Below are 18,718 nucleotides of genomic sequence, written 5' to 3' on the forward strand. Positions count from 1 at the left end.
TGTTGATACATGGTAGAGGAAAAAAATTGCAGCAGAAAAGTTGCCTGTAAGCAGCTGTTCTTTTTTTATAAGACACTTGTTGCTCATTTGCAACTACTGTTTTACAGTCTATGCTGGCTTCTTGGTACTAACAAGTCTTTTAAATTTTTTTATACTACTTTTTCTCAATGGTCTCACTGCTTTTGTAATCTGCGTATGATGCCTACATATGAGATTTGATAATGCTTGAATAAGATGTGTTAGAGGAGTGGGTGTTTCTTGTTAGTTTCTTTAACTTCTTCCAGGGTTCTCTATGACCGCAATAAAAATGATTTCCAGTGAGTTGGCTCTGTGAGCATATTCTGTCTAAGTAGGAAGGTATCCAGGTTGTAGCCATATTGGTCTAGAATAGTAGGGAAAAATTAGGGAAAATGTACAAGGACTAATCTGTATAAAATACAGAAACATTTGCTTTCAACATGCCAGCCAAACTGGAGTATATAGTTCTTAAAGAATAAAAATATCTGTTGAAATGACTTCAAAAACCTCTGAAAAATCAAAATGTGGGGCTTTTGAGATGCTGCTCTTGCTAACTTCTTTATTGAGGTGGTGCTCTCCCCTACCTTTGGGGGTCTTTAAGAGAAGGCTGGATAGGCATCTGGTTGGGGTCATCTGACCCCAGCTCTCTTTCCTGCCTACTCAGGGAGTTGGACTCTAATTTGTTAAGGTCCCTACCTAGCCTAGCATTTATGAACAAACTACTTACCTACAGATCTGAGTTTGTTCCATTTTTATCCAGCTTATTATTTTGAATTTTGTTTTTCCTTGTAGTTACCTTTTTTCCCCTTTTCTTACTCTTGAGAGAACCAGAATTCCTGCTGCTGCTTTTCACAGTTAGAGGCTCCGGACCTCTGACTTTCCCCTAAGATAAGAGGCTTTGTGTCTCCCTCCTTTGGGGTAGAATTGCATTACTACTTTTCTTTTAGAGCACATGCAGCACTTGGTGGATCAGCCAGCAGGACCAACTCTACTCCTCTGGGAGTACAAGACCAGTAGAATGTAGTGATCAGGTAACTTCTCTAAACAAAGTGTATTTTCGTCTCAGTATTGGGACCTAAGCATAAAATGGGCCACATGCAGGCTGACCTGCCTTGCACCAGACCCTGACCTTTTAAAGGATCTGCTCACCAGCAACCTCTGTCTTGGGAAGGGAGACTGTCCTTTTCAATCTAATCAGTTGAAAGTATTCTCTGTTCTCTGGAACTGTCCTGCTAGTCCATTACCAGTATGATCTCTTGAGTTAATCAGTTGAAAGTGTTCAGGTGAAGTTCTTTTGCGTCACTTTGGGCACTTGCATAAAATCTTTTTAGCCTGTTGTCCATCTTGCTTGGAATTCCTGGCAGACCTGCATGTGCATGCAGTAACCAACACAATAGTAATCAGGTAACCAGAACAGAAGTTATTACAAAATGACTTGAGATTAGTGTCCGTGGCACTCTCCATTTTGCATGAATTTGGAAGTGGTTTATTTTCAGTTAAAGTGTGTGCGTTTCCAAAAAATATAGTCAGCTTTGCTTGGAAAGAGGCCTTGGCTATGAGGGACAGAATTGTTGAAAGAGGAGCAGACATTCTGGGACCCTAGAAAGCACGATCTGCTCATTGACCCAGCAAAGAAGCTTGACGCCAAATCAGTCAATGCTGTATTTACTTAATTTTTAAATAGTAATAGTAGTAATGGAGTGTTCACATATGGATTACATTCCCTAAGATGCCTCCTTCTTACCTTGACTTTTTTTTTTCCACTGTACTATTCAAAATCATAGGAGATGGTAGAGTCTTGCTATAGTTTTACTATGGAAAACTTTGAGGAAATGATGTAAAACCCTTTGAAGCACTGTACTGCTGGTTTTGGAACAGTTAAGTTGTCCATTGTGTTTTGTGAGGTGCAGTTTTGACTTGAATTTCTAGATAATGTAAGCTCCGGTTTTCCTAGGCTTTTTGGACTTTGTTACATAACACGAATTTGGAACTAATACTAGTTCATCTTCTCCTTCCACTCACAGATTGAATTAATAGACAGAGTGGATGACATCTACCGAAATACCTCCTGGGACAACGCAGAATTCAGCGGATATGGCATACAGATAGACCAGGTATTCACCAAGTGATGCCAGTGGTTGCAAGCCTTAAGTGCTGCCGTGTGTTTTATGATAATATATCCTTGGTGTGTGTGTGAGAGAGAACTTTGAATCACAATAAAAACTGCTTACTTGAGTTATGGTCATTTTGTATATCCCCAAAGTAGCAGCTCACTAGAGACTTTCATAACTAAGTTTGAATTAACTTGCCCCTTTTCAGGTACATACTGGATTTGAAAAAAATGTTCAGGCTGAGACTTGAAGAGCTCCTTTTTTTTTAACTTGCTAAATCTGAAAAATACTTATTTCTCGTAAACATGCTGTTGTGTGGATGTTACGTCCATTTCCAGGAGGGATTGGTGTTTTCACAGTCTTGGGGTCTGTAAGACAATGTCTCTCATAATACAGATAAAAATAAACCAAAAAACCCCCCCTACAATCCTTCCCTGAAGAACTTGCCAACTAACATCCAGCACAATGAGGTAACAAACCAATATAGGGGTGGGAAGAAGGTGGAACTTTTCAGTAGCTCTTTGGGCCACCATTTTGTCAGGTGAAAAATCCTTGTTGGCTGAAAAATGATTATATTTCATCTCTGTCCTCACTGTTTATAGTTCTGAATATATTTGTATTTTGAGTACAGATTATCATTCACAATGAACCAAATCCTGTAAACCCTGGAGAAAAACATTATAACATGGCCAAAAGCCAACCAGATGAAGACAAGGATGCCTGGGAGGTGAAGATGCTGCTAGAGGTAGGCTATATTTCCCAAAAAAATGTCTAACGTATCAGCCAGGGGTGAGAATTGGGTATTTGCCTTCAGTGGTCAGTCTCTGGTAGTGAAAGAAGCTTCCTTTCTTCCTCTGCTATACATATGGAGATTAATACAGGAAGGTGATCTTGAATAAAGCACAAGATCCAGAAGACCTAGTTTCTGCTGTGATTCAACAATGTATTTTCCATGTGACCTTACTGGAAATCATTTGATTTCTGTGCTTGACTTCCCTTTCTGCAAAATAAGGAACACAGTACGTCCTTACTACCCTGTGTACGTAAGCAGTAATTTGTGAGGTGCTCATTCTTATTTAGTTGTCCATTACTTGTTTTGTTCAGACTGGTTGAAATTTGCCATCTTACTTAATCTCTTGGGCTGCCATTGAGGTGGCTGAGTTTGCATATTATGGATTTTCATGTCAGAATATACAGACTTGACTTGGTAATGTTAGCATGGTTGTAACCATGATACTCTAGGCAAGGTTTTGGAGGGGAGGGGGATGATCATTTTATTGGACTAACTTTGTGGTTGGAATAGTTAGGCAAGCTTTAAATGCAAGACTTTTTTCATCAGATTTTACTTATGTTTTATGAAAGGAAAATGTATTTGGTGTGCTGCTAAAATTTATGGTAGCTTCGACTGGGACGCTTATGCCACTCCAGCATGGCTCTAGGCAGTCTCCTGGTGAGGCACATCATGCATGTGTTCTGGGTAAAATAAGGTAACCCTCCTAGTGTGGTGTTGTGTACATGTTGGTAAACTCTGCTGAGGCACTAGGACAGTTACTATTTCTGGTGTGAAAGTTAGCATGTGAAGCATTCATATCATGTCTCCTTTAGCATTGCCTGGTGCCATACTAGGGTAGCATAGGTTAATGGTGAAATTTGTGTTTTTTTTGAGATGAAGTCATGATTTCAAGATGCTGGGACAGCACTTTACTTGTTTGTTTTTAAGCCCAGGACATTTACTAAGGACACTTACTAGCTATGCTCCAAATCTGCTGGTCATCTCTCAAGAAGGGAAAGACTTAATTCTTGCTGTAAAGAGCACATGACTTGATTTACACCACTCTGCCAAAGAAACTGCAAATGGGCAGGAGAGACCAAACAAGGATTGGCATTAAGAATGTGCATCATGTGATTTGTAGATTGATCTGTATTCAGATCCCTCCAGAACTTTGGTTCTATTCTCTAAATGTGGCGTAAATCATTGATACACTGGACAAACAAGATACTCGCAGCTGGGAGAATATAATCTTTGCTGCATAAGCCATTGAGACTACAGAAGCCATTTTGGAAGCACTGGCAGAAATACAGTAGATGGTGAAACTCTCAGTGAGAAGTCCATCATGACCAGGATGATGGCTATTAGGGGTGTGCAAAATGGGCTGTATTTGATTTGGATTCGGCCCAAATTGGGGACAGTAATTTGATTTCAGTGATTCAGATCACTGTCCCCAGTTTCAGTTTGACCAAATCCAGATCTGAAGATTTGATGCTGATGCAGAGAATCAGTGATTTGGCTCTAGACACAGCTTTTAAATCTTTTTTTTCTACATACCTCAAGGTACCAGGCGTGGCTCGTGAACGCTGCAATGCTGGGGTGGATGCAGTGTACCACAGCACCTGCTCCCCACCCCAGTGCTCGGCAGCAAACCGAGAAGTGGACCAGAAGCACTTATGGTCCACTTCTGGGTCTGCCAGGGAGTGCACTGGGAGGCCTCCTGCACCCCCCTTGCCACCCCGGCTCGGTGATCGGCCACAGGGGGACCCCAGGTGCCGCCCCCACCCCTCACCAACCCAGGAGGCACCAGTTGCTGAGCTGCAGGGGGCGGATCCCCCAGCATGCTCCTTGGCTGGACTGGAAGTGCTTCTGGTTCGCTTCCTGGTCTGCTGCTGAGTGCGCTGGGGGCCCGTCTGTGCTCCTGTGGGATACTCCATTTATCCCACCATCTCAGAGTTCACGAGCCACCTGGTACCTTGAGGTATGTAGAAAAAACATGTAAAGCCGTGTCTGTGTTCAAATTGTTTCGATGCAAGAGATTAAAGGGTCTCCTGACTTGAGTCAGCCACCGAATGGGCCAAATCTCCGCCGAATCGAATCAGTGACTGAAGCTTCGCACAGCCCTAACAGATATGAAAAATGCTGCAGTTGCCAGTATAGACTGGTGTTTTGGTGCCAGGTGGCCAACACAGAGGGGTGACAACTTCATCATATTGCAGACCTGGGATGACCAGTAGTGAGTCCAGCGTTGTATGCCAGAGGAAGCAGACCTTCACGAAGCTGCGTGAAGACTGTGCCCCGACCCTCCGACTCCAAAATGCTCGCACTATGCCAGTACTTTAATATATTGCAATTTCCATTGAGAAGGTGGGTTCTAGATATTGCTGTCTGCTGAAGACCAGCTTGGGGTGGTGATTTGTCAGCTGATTCTTCTTTTGATTGAAGTGGAGTGGTTGGCATCAGAAATGTGCCAGAAATAAACACTAACATGAATAGCTAGCTAATCCAGGTCCTAAATTGTGGAGGGCCATTGTTGGCATGTTCCCATAGCTTGTCCATCAGTAAGAGGAAGTGTCTGTCACTTGCAAAGAGTACTACTTCATTCTACCGGCCTTGGTCTGATGGTTCATGAATCATGACATGAAAGCACAATAAAGATGGACAATGCCAAGGTGCTCAGGAAATCTGGTATGTTGTTATAATAGCAGAGATTTTTCCCTCCAGATGACGCTTCTATATGAATGAAGTGTCTGTCCCCCTTTTTTGGGTGAGACTACCTGTTCTTTCCCGCTGTGGGTCACAAAACTATATCCTGACATCAGTGAGCCTAGCAAATGGAAGTTTGCTTCTTAGTTAGTCATTGCAAGATGATGGTAAATTGCACATTTGACAAATTGAAGGTAAGAGTACACTGAGCTGTTTGCATATTTTGTAATGAAAGCATTGAATATGAAATCTTACTGCTTTACTAAAATGAGAACACTCCATTTCCTGATCTGGGTATTCTTGTGCAAGCGTGAATCCCAGGTGTACTCCAACAAACGGGTGAAGGCAATAAGCAAGTTTATCAGGGGTGATCACCAGGATCTGGGGGAACTTTTGTTCACCAGAGCGCCCCAAGGGATGACTAGGTCAAACGGTCATAAACTCCTGCGAGACCGTTTCAGGCTGGACAGAAGGAAGAATTTCTTTACTGTCCGAGCCCCCAAGGTCTGGAACAGTCTGCCAGCAGAGGTGGTTCAAGCACCTACATTGAACACCTTCAAGAGCAAATTGAATGCTTGTCTTGCTGGGATCCTATGACCGCAGCTGACTTCCTACCCTTGGGGCAGGGGCTGGACTCAACGATCTTCTGAGGTCCCTTCCAGCCCTAATGTCTATGAAATCTATGAATGGTATGCCTGTCATGGGCTTGCTGTCTGCAGTCCACAAATGGGAATAAATATGTGTCCAGTGTGTAAAATTGTGAATGTTTTATGCAAAAGAACTATAAAGCAGTAGGTGATAAAATTGTATGATCCCTGACCCCTAGCAGGACAGTCTGGTGCCGTGAGAGAATGGGTATTTGAAGGGTACCTTCTCTTGAGGCAGCATGTTTAAGCCACCTGGCATGTTGCTGCACCAGGTATAGCCCTGTACCCAGAGTTATTTACTGACCATTCCAGCCAGTATTTCTAGTGCCCAATTGGCTGAAGTACATGATACTGTGGTAGAGTTTGTGTCGTTACCAATGGCTGAAACTGATGATGGGGACAACTGGAGCTGGCACGAGCTGCTTGTTGAATCCTGGAAGCCATCAGGGTGATCAGCCAGCCCATCAGTAACCTATCATCATCCCCATTCTTCCAAAAATGGATCCATTAGTCTCCACTTCACTTCTGTCTTTTTTTTTGATGTTCCAACTACCTATTACTTCTGTGGCTGTCCCCAAGCTGCTTTCTTTTCCCTCCAGGCTAAATAGCACGCTTGTCAAGAGCTCTTGATGGGAGTGTTTGCCCATCAGAGGTGGGCAAATGCCTGCTAAGGTGCTGTAAAAGACGCAAGAAAAAACCATCTTGCATCAAGAGAAGGCTATACTTTGAAAAGTTCTTTTGGTGTACCTTTATTTGTCTTGTTCAGAAACATCACCCATTTCTGAAACAAACCCAAAAATTGTCTGGCTGTAGAACCAGAATGTTTCCAGTATTGGCCTAGATGGTTTATGAAGGGGGCAGAAATGAGTTTCCTGAAGACATTACAGACTTCCAGATGTTGACTTGGGGCAAAAAAGTCCTAATAACATTGGTGTCGTAGAGATGCATTTTTTCTGGGTAAATGAGCAGAATATCAATGAGCTGACTTGGTCGTCTGACTTTTATCAGGAGGTTGTAACAAGTTATGATCTGGTTTTGCCCCTTTCCCCCCAATATACCCACCTCCCATGCAAAATTGCATCATAGAGAATGGTGGCTTCTGTACTTGGAGTGGTAACAAGCTCTTTGGCAAGATCTCCAGAAGAGTCATGTTCCCACACACAGTAAAACAAGCTGAATGGAAAATGAAAAGATATATGCTATGATGAGTTTCATGGATCAGAAGGCAGCTTCTGGTGCATTGAAGGAGACTGGTAGAAGGGCTGAAAGATGCAGTTACAAGAAACCTGGGAATGGCAGGAGTGTCTTGACCCGAGGTGAGGCTTAGATATCTTGGTTGCCTCCCACGCTGCAGAGTGGGTGGATTGGTGGACCAGAACATTAACTCTATATCAGCTCTGCCCAGCAATCACAGAGGAGCCCTCCTGTGTGGGGCCACTCACCCCAGAGATGCACACTGGGGCTTAGTACACAGAGGCATGGGAGACTTTGGTACCTGTAAGGCATGACACTGGCAGAACTTCCATGTCAGATAAGCCTTTAATTGATGCACCTTGTAGAAATCTAAGTAATAATGTGCAATAAAGAGCCAAATGCATTATGCTGAACAGAGGAGCTAAGGTGAAGAGTAGGGTATGGATTGAGCTCTGTTTCTTCCTTCAGGTTTTCAACAATGCGAATGGGAACAAGGAGGCACCTAATGTCAAAAGCATTTGAGTGCAATCCTGTGGAGCTGGCTGTTGGCTGTGAATTTGTTGCAAAGTGGGGCCTTGCAGTAGTTCCTTCTTTTCCTTGGGCTGTTGTAGATGGACTAGAATTTTAACACTCTAGACATCGTGTTGTGCATGAGCACAGAAAACATGATGAAGGGGGACTCTTCTACATTGGTCTATGGTTGGATTAGATCATTATCTTCAGCCAGCATCATAGGAATTGTTGCTGGAAAATGTCTGTCTGGCTCAAAAAAAAAAGCACCTTGTATCTCTGTCAATGTCTAAGCTTTTATTTTTCTCCCTTTAGCAATTTAGCTTTGATATAGCTGAGAAAGCAGCTCGTGTGTGCCTTGCCCATCTCTTCACATACCAAGATTTTGATATGGGAACGCTTGGATTGGCTTACGTTGGATCTCCCAGGCCTGCCAGCCATGGGGGCATTTGTCCAAAAGGCAAGTAGGTGTAGTTTTTCCTTCTCCTTTACCCCTCAGTTCATGGGTTGGATGTTCCTTATTACAAAAATGTGATGGTTATTGAAGGGGGTAAGCATGTGTGCCACTTGTCCTTTCCCTAGTGGAGTTAGGAATGGAGTAGAAGGGGCCTCTTTCTTGGCTGCAGACAAAAATAAATTAAGGAATGAGATGACGGTAAAACAGTGACACTTTTTTTGAAATGAATGGCTTGAAAGCTACCACAGCCCCCATTTGGAGGGGTTAACATTTTTTTTCACTTGTCCCAAGTAGGTGCAGTTTGTAATAAGATAGCTAGCTTGTGAATTCTGTTAAGTACTTGTCCAGGTCTTCATTACTGTAATATTGAGAACCTCGATGTTACTTATGATCTCCCTGAACAGATTCCATGCTACAAAAACTGAGGGAAGGGGTCTCACTTACTAGCCTGTGATTTATAATCCTTTACAAGCTAAAGAAAGGGGTTTTGACAAACTTCAGTGTGGGGGCAGTTGAAAATTGTAGAAAGGACTGGGACCTGTGCTGTGCTATACCCATTAGTAGTTTAACTCTTTCTTCTCATTTCTATAGCTTATTATAGTCAAATTGCCAAAAAAGACATCTATCTGAACAGTGGCTTGACCAGCACAAAGAACTATGGCAAAACGATCCTTACAAAGGTACTGTGAAGTGACTGGGGGGTGCATGGGAGCCACTTGTTGGACTTTTGCATCCCACTAGCTATCTTCAGGACTAAAATTAGTGGGGAAGCCCACCTGAAAAAATTGCTGCTTGCCTCAGTTGGAGCTGCTGTGGAAAAGTATCTGTGGGCATGTTCACACGGTGCTAGGAAGTGCTACCCCAAAACCATGCCCTACCTACTGGCTCCTGTTCCCTGGGGTTGAATGCTGAAAAATATCATAGCTGTTCTTTGGTGTGCATCTAAGATGCAACTAAGTGGTCCTGAGCATGCCTGCTGCTATACCAATGGCATGGGATACTTTCTTTGGCATTCAGGTTGTGTGATGCAGGAGTGATGGGCACTGTGGGTGATGCGTTCTTACAGCAGTCCTCTCTAGCACCACTCAACATGTTATAGCCTTAAGCCAGGACCCAGAAACTGGACATAATGGATGTCTTGGCTGGCAGAAAGTAAGGGCTTCAGGGACATGAGGAATGAGCTAATTGGACATTGGAGCAGCAGTGGAGAGACATACAGCTTCTGACTGAATGGCTGAAGAGGACTTTGCTCTCCCAAGATGAGGGGGAGAGAGAGAGTGCTAGATTGACACACAAGTGTATGGTGCATGTATGTGCACACACGCATGCAGCTAGTTTAACAGTGGAACAAATCTGAGGGGGACAAGTAAGGAAAAACCATCCTGGGTATGTGGTACTTCTGTAGAAGGCCTCTGGACTCTTCCTTCCCTGAAGATTTCATATCCTAAACCTACTTGTACTTGCAAGGTTACACAGTGAAGACTTGTCAGCAGGCATGAGCTGGATCTTGGATGAAAATCCTTAGTCTCATTTCAGGAAATGAATTGATACAGGAGATAACTGTTTATAAGCCTGGGTCAACGGGTGCTAGCCCTGCCTGTACCTTTTCACTTGCATCTCTTGGTCTGCCAAACAGTAAGTGGTGAGGGGCCTGAGTGCTGCACTTATTTAATTTCTGAGGAAGAAGTCTGTTATGCAAAATGTTTATTTTTCTTTACACTGACTTCTCAGTGCTTTGTGAAATCCCAATTTTGTCATTAATTCTTGTGTCAGAACAACTCTAGGCTAAAATTCAGGTGGCGTGAGGTAATTGAAGATGTAAGTGAAAAGAATGCTTGTCAGGGTTGTACCTTGTAGACTAATGTATCAGATATTACTATGCAAAGGCTTGCGGAGTATGCAGGGAAAGACCTCTAGCTGTTGCTGCTCCTCATGCTTTTGCCTATCACTCTGAAGTAGAGGTCTGTTTGAAAAATCCTTAGTCTCACTTCAGGAAATGAATAGATACAGGAGATAATTGTTTATAAGCCTGGGTGCTAGCCCTGCTGAGCTTTACAGATCAGTTTTCTGTGGAGCCTCTTGCACACGCTTGCCCAGCTTGTTCCTCACTTCCAAGAGTACTAAAACCCACGCATGAATTAAAGACCACAACGCATGCTAGTGGCCTCTGAGGAGTCCTCAAACCTTTTGCTCCAGATGTAGACTGCAGGGGCATTGTGCTCCCAGGCTCCCCATTGCACTGTTGAAAACCATCTTTCCACAGCAGCAAAAGAGGCATGTTAGAATTGTCCCTTCTTACTTACCATTTACTCTTTTCTTGCACTTTGCCACCAGCCAGTCGTCTTCTATTTAACTGCTCATTTCCAGGCTAGTATCCTCCAGACTGTCTTTACAGATCAAACGTTTGTGGGGGAGGTGAGGTCATGTTGAGAGTAACGGCAGCGAAGGCATCTTACCAGCTGGAAGATGGAGAATGTGATATTCAGAGGAATAAGACCTGTTGTTCCCCCCAGCTCTTGAAAAGTCCCCTTCCCTCCCCTCCTGTCCCCCACATGGTGTGGTTTCTAGGCATTTTTGTAGCCCCAGTACATTGGAATCAGTTTTAGTTGAGATTTTTCTATAGCTGTGGTCTGGTCTGTAACAATAAGATTAATTGTAGGAGAATGAAACAAAAAGTTGACAAATTAATGACTCCTTTTTTTGGAAGGGGGGGAGTCCCTTTTTTTAAGTCATTTTGCTGTGTTATGCCAGTGCATCAAGTTTTCACTCAACAATGTTGAACACATGCCCTTTGCATTCCTGCAGTAGTCCAGGCTCAAGGAGTTAGCTTTGCATGTGTAGAGCAATTTTTCAGGACCTAACTTCAGTTTTGCACTTCCTTATATTCTAATAGGAGAACTGTGTAACAATTAAATGCATCTCTAAAGATTCAAGTGATCTGGTATTACTTAGGACCTCCCACCACGCTTCATGATCATGTTGACTGTAGGCATATTTTTGTGTCCAACAGGAAGCAGACTTGGTAACTACTCATGAACTGGGACACAACTTTGGAGCAGAGCATGACCCTGACAGCTTGCCAGAATGTGCTCCCACTGAAGACCAGGGAGGAAAATATGTTATGTATCCAATTGCTGTGAGCGGAGATCATGAGAACAACAAGGTATATTTATGTTGAGTAACTTCCACATACAGATGCTGCTGCAGTCAGGAAGGTCTGAGTCAGCCTTCTGCACTAGACGTATAAGTTCCTGTCTGTTCTTTTAGTACAGTGTTTAATTAAACAGCCAGTAGAGGGGGACATGCTTACAATCTAGTCCCACTGTTGAGAAACTTCCCAAGTGTTGAAAGGGCTGAATGCTTGTGGCCCTTATTGGGGATGGTATTTTATGATCAATTGTACTGCATACCTGCAGAGATAACACTAGTTGAATTTGAAACCTTTAGTACCAAAAGCACTGGCTTCTAAATAGGAGCTGGTCACTTAGCTTTGTTACTAGGAGTCATAGTGGTATCCTTTAAGCCAGTGCTCCTTTTGCTTAATCTCAAACTTGTCAACATTACTGTGGAGTTAGCAGCATCCCTGTCTTATATATGGACTTACAGGTACCAAATGTATCAATAGCACCTGATTCGTTAGAACCACTGCAGAGGCTTAAAGCTAGCAGGTCCATGCAGGTAGGGCTCTTCCCAGTTCTGCAGCTTCATGGCTATGAGGGTTTCAGAAAGTAATGACAGTTTTGAAATGCACTGTTTTGTGTGCAGGGATTGTTTAGTAGACCACATTGCTTCTCTACTGAGCACACATCACTTACAACTATGCCAACATGTTCCCTGCTCCTGTGTACTTTCCCACTCATTGCATGCACAATGGTTTTATTTGGAAATTGCTGTTTACTTTCTGAAACACCCTCACTTGTTGGCATTTGTTGCTCTCCCTGAGCTCCAGTGGCAGCATGAGGGCTGGATCTAGACCTGCAACTGCTCCCCTGAACTGGTCCCCCACTCCTACCCCTGGCTGGGCATAGATACTTGGCTGTCACAAGGCAACAAAAGTATTTAAACACAAACTGTTTTTTCCAAGGTCTTGAGGTACACAGCATCTATTTCTTACAGTGTCAGGATCGGGGGTGGGTCACGCTGACTGTCTGCACTGGGGGTGGGCAATTATTTGGGTCAAAGGGCCAGTTAAAGAGTTGTGGTGAGCTGTTGCAGGTTGGGTCAGTAATCCTTGCCCCCACCTTCTCCCCTCCCCACTTCAACAGCTTGCCAAAACTCCCTAAGTGACCCTCTGGCACAAATAACTGCCTACCCCTGATCTAAGGACAGAAAGGTGAGCAGAAAACTGAACCTTTGTTCCCCTCTTCTCCTTGCACCCCTTCCCCCGCCCTGAATCCTTAGCACATGGCTGAGTCAAGCAGCAGCCATATTGGCTGCACCCACATGGCCCGAGGCAGTGCACGAGAATGCAGCATGGCATCAACCTGGCCCAGCTGTGCGCTGCAGACTCTGGGCAGGGGAGGAGGTACAGGAAGAAGGGGGCCAGGAATCCTGGGTTATCTGGGCTGTCCCAGTGCCATTCTGTGTTCCTCCTTTTTCTCTGCATCTCCTCCCCTGCCCCAAGTCTCCTATGTGCAGCCAGGCCAGACTGGTGCTGCATTGTGTTCCTGTGTGTCACTTCGGGCCATGTAGGTGTGCCTCGTGCCTGACCCAGCTGCATGCTAGGGACTCAGAGTTAGGTAGGAGCTGCACCAGCTGGTCCAGCTGTGCCCATGTGGTGAAGCCTGAAGCTGCACACAGGAACATAGCACAGCGCTGTGTTGGCAGTACCCATGTACATCTCTATCAGGCTACAGAGCATGGATAACCCATGATTTCTGGCCCTCTTCCCCCAGCTTCCCATTCCCTGTTAGCAGGAAGAACCTTATCAGTCTGTGAAAGGCCCCAAGGTCAGAGCTGTGGGCAGGCATCCTCACTAGGCAGAAGCCTGGCCAGGAGCTCAGTGCCCCCTGCCTTGGAGCTTACACTGGGGGCTAGGAAGCAGGGCACAGCAGGCCAGGTGGGAGTGGCTGTGGCTGTTGCAGCTGACTACAGCTAGGGAAAGGGGAAGGGTAAGAAGTGCCGAAAGCCAGAGCAGTCATGGGCTGGGTATACTTCTCTTTCTGTAGAGCACAGGTGCAGGCCAGATTAGAATCATTTGGCAGGCTGTATTTTGCCTACCCCTAGTCTACACTGTGTAGTGTTTGAATGGGAATGACATTCCTCCTCAGTGTTTGTCTTTCCATGCATGACTCTTTAGATGTTCTCAAGCTGCAGTAAACAATCCATCTATAGGACCATAGAGAACAAGGCCCGGGAATGCTTCCAAGAGCGCAACAACAAAGTGTGTGGGAACTCCAGGGTGGATGAGGGTGAGGAGTGCGACCCTGGTCTTCTGCGCCAGCATGATGATCCCTGCTGCTCTGCTGACTGCAGACTGAAGGAAGGTGCCCTATGCAGGTAAGAGGCATTAAAGCCACAGCTCTGGGTGGGGAGAGGTATGTGGGGGTGGGTCTGCAGGACAGCAAAGTATTAAGGAACTCAGTCTGGGGATAATTAAGACTTCCAGAAAAGGAAGCTGTGCTGCTGCTTGGTTAGTTCATGTAACAGCAGGTCAGGATTACTTTTCCACTGTCTTGCTGAGAACTGCACAGTGAGTGCAGTGTGTTTTACAGTTCTGTACTTGTAGCACTAGGACAAAACTGAAATCACTTGAACCAGAATACACCAGTATTAACATTCCTTTTGCCACTGTAACTCTGTCCTGCATACATGCTGCAGTGCAGCCTTTAATGATGTGAGCACATGCTTTTTGTCACAGGATCCAGGCAACACTCAGTTGTGTAGCTGGGGAATGACAACAATAGCTGACCTTAGGCTTTGTCTTTGCTGTTCAATGAGTAAATCCCTGTTTATTGTCCAGGGATAATGGTCTGTTCCTAGAACCCCAGACCTGTTCCCAGTTTTACTGGAGGAAACCTATATTGCTGTCTGTTGGTTAGCACCAAATCCATTTGTGACTGTTTTTAAAAATCCATGTTCATTACATAAGAGTTGTGGAGAGCCCGAAGGAGCAAAGATTATGCAGAAGAGCTCACGTATTAGCTAGATGAATATGGTAAAAGGTGGAAAAAAGGAAAAGACGCAGGTGAAAAGACCTGCCTGAGGTCACAAAGCATGTCATTGTCATGGCAGAGTTGGGGAAAGATCTTGGGTATCCTGAGGAAGTGCAGTACCTTGTTCTGTGGTCTGCCTTGCTTCTCCACATTGCATGTGCTGCTTCAGCATGCTTCAGAAAAGCAGAGGTGGAGGGATGTGTGTAGGAGGTGGAGATCTGAGAAGCCATCTTTGGGTATACTTGCTTTCATAGGCTTGTCAGGCTTTGATATCAAGTGCACTTCTTTCCATTTGCATGTGGCTTACTATTCCTTTCCTCCATCAAATCTTCCCACAGTGATCGGAACAGTCCCTGCTGCAAAGGCTGCCAGTTTGAAAGTGCCCAGAAGAAGTGCCAGGAAGCCATAAATGCTACTTGCAAAGGAGAGTCCTATTGCACTGGTATGCTGTTGTTGCAGTCCTCTGGGGCTTGACAGCAGAACACTGAAGGTTCAACACCCGTTCACTAGCTTTATGTATGATTTACCTCTGCTTAGCTCCTGTCTCAAGCCACATGCAACAGTAACTTCCACCTGGATATGAGGCATTGAGCCAGAGCTGCCTTCTGACTGAAGCCTGGGTTGCCCTGCTTGGCTGCCCTTCACACTGTATATTCTCTGTATCCTCTCTCTCCTTACCCACAAGGTCTGAATGCCCTAAGCCAGCAATTAAACATCCCCCAGCCACACTTCTAGGTACCAGCTGGACATGCTGCACTCCTTTGAGTGTTTTGGCTGGCAGCCTACTCAAGGTGACTGCAGTCTGGTTCCACAGAGGAGCTGCTGGGAGTCATTCACATACCGAGTGTCTGTTGTTTCACCCTGCCACCAGTGCTTGCAGTGTTCTGTCCTTACCCAAAATGGTGCATACTAATGCATCCTCTCCACCGCCAGGAAACAGCAGTGAGTGTCCTCCACCAGGGAATGCTCCAGATGACACGGTCTGCGTGGATCTGGGCAAGTGCAAGGATGGCGAATGTATTCCATTTTGCGAGAGGGAGAAGAACCTGCGTTCGTGTGCATGCAATGGTGAGCATGGCAAGAGGGTGCCTTTCCCTTCGGACCTGCCCCTGTAGGGTTGCAAACTCCCATTGGTTGCCTGCTTGGACCCCACAGTCGGTTTCAAAAGACAGGTCCAGAGCTGAAACTGTCTCAGACCCTGCTGTTTTGTGTTTTTGGAGATGGCTAAAGTCATGAGGTCAGTAAGCAGGCAGCACTAGAGATACGGGTGCTGAGCTGGGACTGTGCATAGCGAAGTAGAGGCATCTGTTTTTCCCCTTGGCTCCAGTAGAAGAGAAATCTGACAAGCAGCTACTCCTCCAAACACGGAGGAGAGAATGCTGCTGGAGCCCCCAGGCAAGGCTGCTAACAGGAGCCATTGCTTGTGACTTGAGCTGCAGCTCCAGAAGAGTCGCTCGAATGCAGGCAAGGCTGCAGCAGGAGGCTGTTTTGGCAGTCGGCAAATTGCCTGTGTGGTGGGCAGCTGATCATTTTTGTCCATCTCGGCCATCACTACTGTGCTGTTGGCAGGCCTGAAACTGATTAGATCCTGTATCTTGATGTCTGCTTTTATTAGAGGGCTCTGTCACAGTGAAGCAAGCCTTAATAAGGTGCAAACAGCTGAGCACATGTTGTTCCCACAGGAACTATCCATCAGCTTCAGCTGTGCCTGTATCAAAATTGGTTACATTTGGCAGGCAGTGTGCGCCATTTGCATGATTATAAATGACTTGCCTTTATTACCAAGGGGCATGGCTGTTGGGTTTGAAGACCATTTAATCTGCATTAAATGAGCTACCTTGTGTGTGTCTGTTAGACGTGCGCATCCCTTGCCCAAGTTATTGTTCCAGCTCAGTCCCCAATGCCCTTCATTGCTTGTTCAGGTGGTGACCCCTCAGGCCCTTGACAGGACAGGAAGGGGCAATAAACATCACTTGTGGAAGGCCTGAATCATGTATCACATGCCTTACTGCTCATCACCTGCCCATAGATTACTGCAGCATTCTGGTGTTGTCTTTGAAACTGGAACAGCTCGGAGCTTGAGCTCCCTTTGTTTGCTTACCCTGTTACGTGGAACTCCCAGGGGAACTTCAAGTCTATGTAGTCTAAGCTGCTTGAGCTCCTCTGCATGGTTAGACACTGTACAATGCTCCATTTGCTCTAGGAGTGCACCATCAGTTGGGCAGGGCAGAGTCAGTCAGGGCATGAGAAATGAGGCCTCTGTGATGATCAGCAGCATTTGGTTTTGAATGAGGTATAACTACAGCTGCAGCTGGGGTCCTGCAAAAAAACTGTTGTTTGCTGTTTCATTTCAGAAACTGACAACTCCTGCAAGGTATGCTGTCGGGACAAGCAGGGCAGGTGCATGCCGTACATGGACGCGAGCCAGAAGTTCCTGTATTTGCGCAAAGGGAAGCCGTGCACGGTGGGGTTTTGCGACATGAACGTGAGTGCCCTGGGCCAGACTCCCTGCATGCTTGGGTATTTTACAGAAAAATGTGGAAGACTTACACTTTCAAATCTGGTTCCCCTTGCTGGATTGTTCATTGGACTGGCCCAGGACCTAATCTCTGTGCCTGTAAACGGTAGCTGATGTATGTAAATCTCCATGCATGGAATGACTATTTTGGAAGTGGAAGTAGTGGATGAGTGGTCATAAGAAAGGGAATGGCAACACTTACCATGGAATTCAGTGAAACACTAATTTTTAGTGGGCTGGGCCCACGGCCTTTTTAATTCAAATAGATCAGGGAAACACTAACATTTTCCCAGAGCGCATGAGTCCCAATTTAGCTCAGGGTCCTCAGGCTTGTCTCAGGATGTCTAGCATTCAAGTATTTTTTTAATGTTGTAGGCTTTCTGCTCTTGTCAATTAAACTCTTGCTTTTATAATTACATTCAAACTGTGGACTTTCCATGGGGTTGTGCATGTCATTAGTCAGAACTGGAACAAAGCCATTGGCAGCCAGAAAGCGAGCTGGGCATGTTCTTTTAAGTCCCTGTGAGCAGGATGGTTAAAACTTAAATAATGTAAGATTGAGGTTCTGGTTTTTCCAAATAAATGTTTGTTTGCAGGGTAAATGTGAGAAGAGAGTGCAAGATGTGATTGAACGATTTTGGGATTTCATCGATCAACTCAGCATCAATACCTTTGGTAAGCTAAGGAAATCTTAAATTTTGAAAGTGCATAAATTCCAAAGGAATTCAGTCCCAAGGACCTTGAGGGAAGGGGAAATTGGTAGGGAATTTTTTTTCCTTGCTTCTTCATTGTTGTTTTTTTCTTTTCTTTTTTCAAACTGCACATGATGGTTTACTGGCCCAAGGGTGACAACTTTTAGGAGGGTAGAGCCACAACAGATCTCCGTTTTTTAATGTGCATTGTTAGAACTGATGCCATCTTCCAAATTTTTAAGGTTCCAGTTTTTTTGTAATTCCTAATAATTTTTTCTATACATAAGGCATTTGCCAACCCCACAGGAAGGATGGTGTCTGCTCCAAGAACTTTTATTCCAAAGATATATGAGGCAAGCCAAAGAAGCCAATGACTTGCCATAGGCATCATGGTTAACATGGATCTTTGTAAGCTATTTCAATATGGACAGGGTAGGCAATGAAGTCTTCATTCAAAATAGCTGAAGCTATCCACTGCAGGCTGTGGAACTGTACGTGTGCATGCTCAGTGGTTCTTAGCCTTATTTGCCTCAGAGTGTCATTCAAGCATGTAACAGTGCACACTGCTGTGTTGTTGTAACTATTGAAAGGCATTAACTACACGATTATGTAATCATAGGGTGACACTAAAATTATGGTAAATGCCAGGTATTTACAGGGTAATTGTATGTGGTATTCAGTCTTCCAAATTAAAGTCTTAAGACTTTAAAATGGCAGTTTTCCAAGTAATTGTAAAGGTTTGTAGTAACTTAGGATAGATGTACTGTGTTATCCTTGAATTGCAAAGTAAATATAGTAGAGTAGAAATGCATATTTGTTTTCTCCACGTGATCAGTTTTTGTGAATGGATGACGAGGCTCAGAGTGAATTGTGACCTTTAGAACTGAATTTACCCATTTCATAGCCACTAGCAGGAAGTGTTGGGACATCAGAGTTTAAGG

The 18,718-nt window shown here is 44.7% G+C and overlaps 1 protein-coding gene across 1 annotated transcript in view; it reads left to right on the forward strand.

The window, feature by feature from the left end:
* Window positions 1–18,718, forward strand: part of ADAM17 (ADAM metallopeptidase domain 17) — a 41,077-nt gene that overhangs the window by 16,666 nt on the left and 5,693 nt on the right. Inside the window, exons 4-13 of the mRNA XM_019538142.1 lie at window positions 2,043–2,132; window positions 2,761–2,874; window positions 8,271–8,415; window positions 9,004–9,092; window positions 11,423–11,575; window positions 13,712–13,911; window positions 14,906–15,009; window positions 15,501–15,635; window positions 16,922–17,052; window positions 17,682–17,760. Coding sequence (XP_019393687.1) covers window positions 2,043–2,132; window positions 2,761–2,874; window positions 8,271–8,415; window positions 9,004–9,092; window positions 11,423–11,575; window positions 13,712–13,911; window positions 14,906–15,009; window positions 15,501–15,635; window positions 16,922–17,052; window positions 17,682–17,760 — 1,240 coding nt within the window. The remainder of the gene's footprint in view (window positions 1–2,042; window positions 2,133–2,760; window positions 2,875–8,270; window positions 8,416–9,003; window positions 9,093–11,422; window positions 11,576–13,711; window positions 13,912–14,905; window positions 15,010–15,500; window positions 15,636–16,921; window positions 17,053–17,681; window positions 17,761–18,718) is intronic.

This window comes from Crocodylus porosus, unplaced genomic scaffold, assembly GCF_001723895.1.
Source record: "Crocodylus porosus isolate Cpor-Errol unplaced genomic scaffold, CroPor_comp1, whole genome shotgun sequence".
In the NCBI taxonomy this organism is placed as follows: Eukaryota; Metazoa; Chordata; order Crocodylia; family Crocodylidae; genus Crocodylus; species Crocodylus porosus.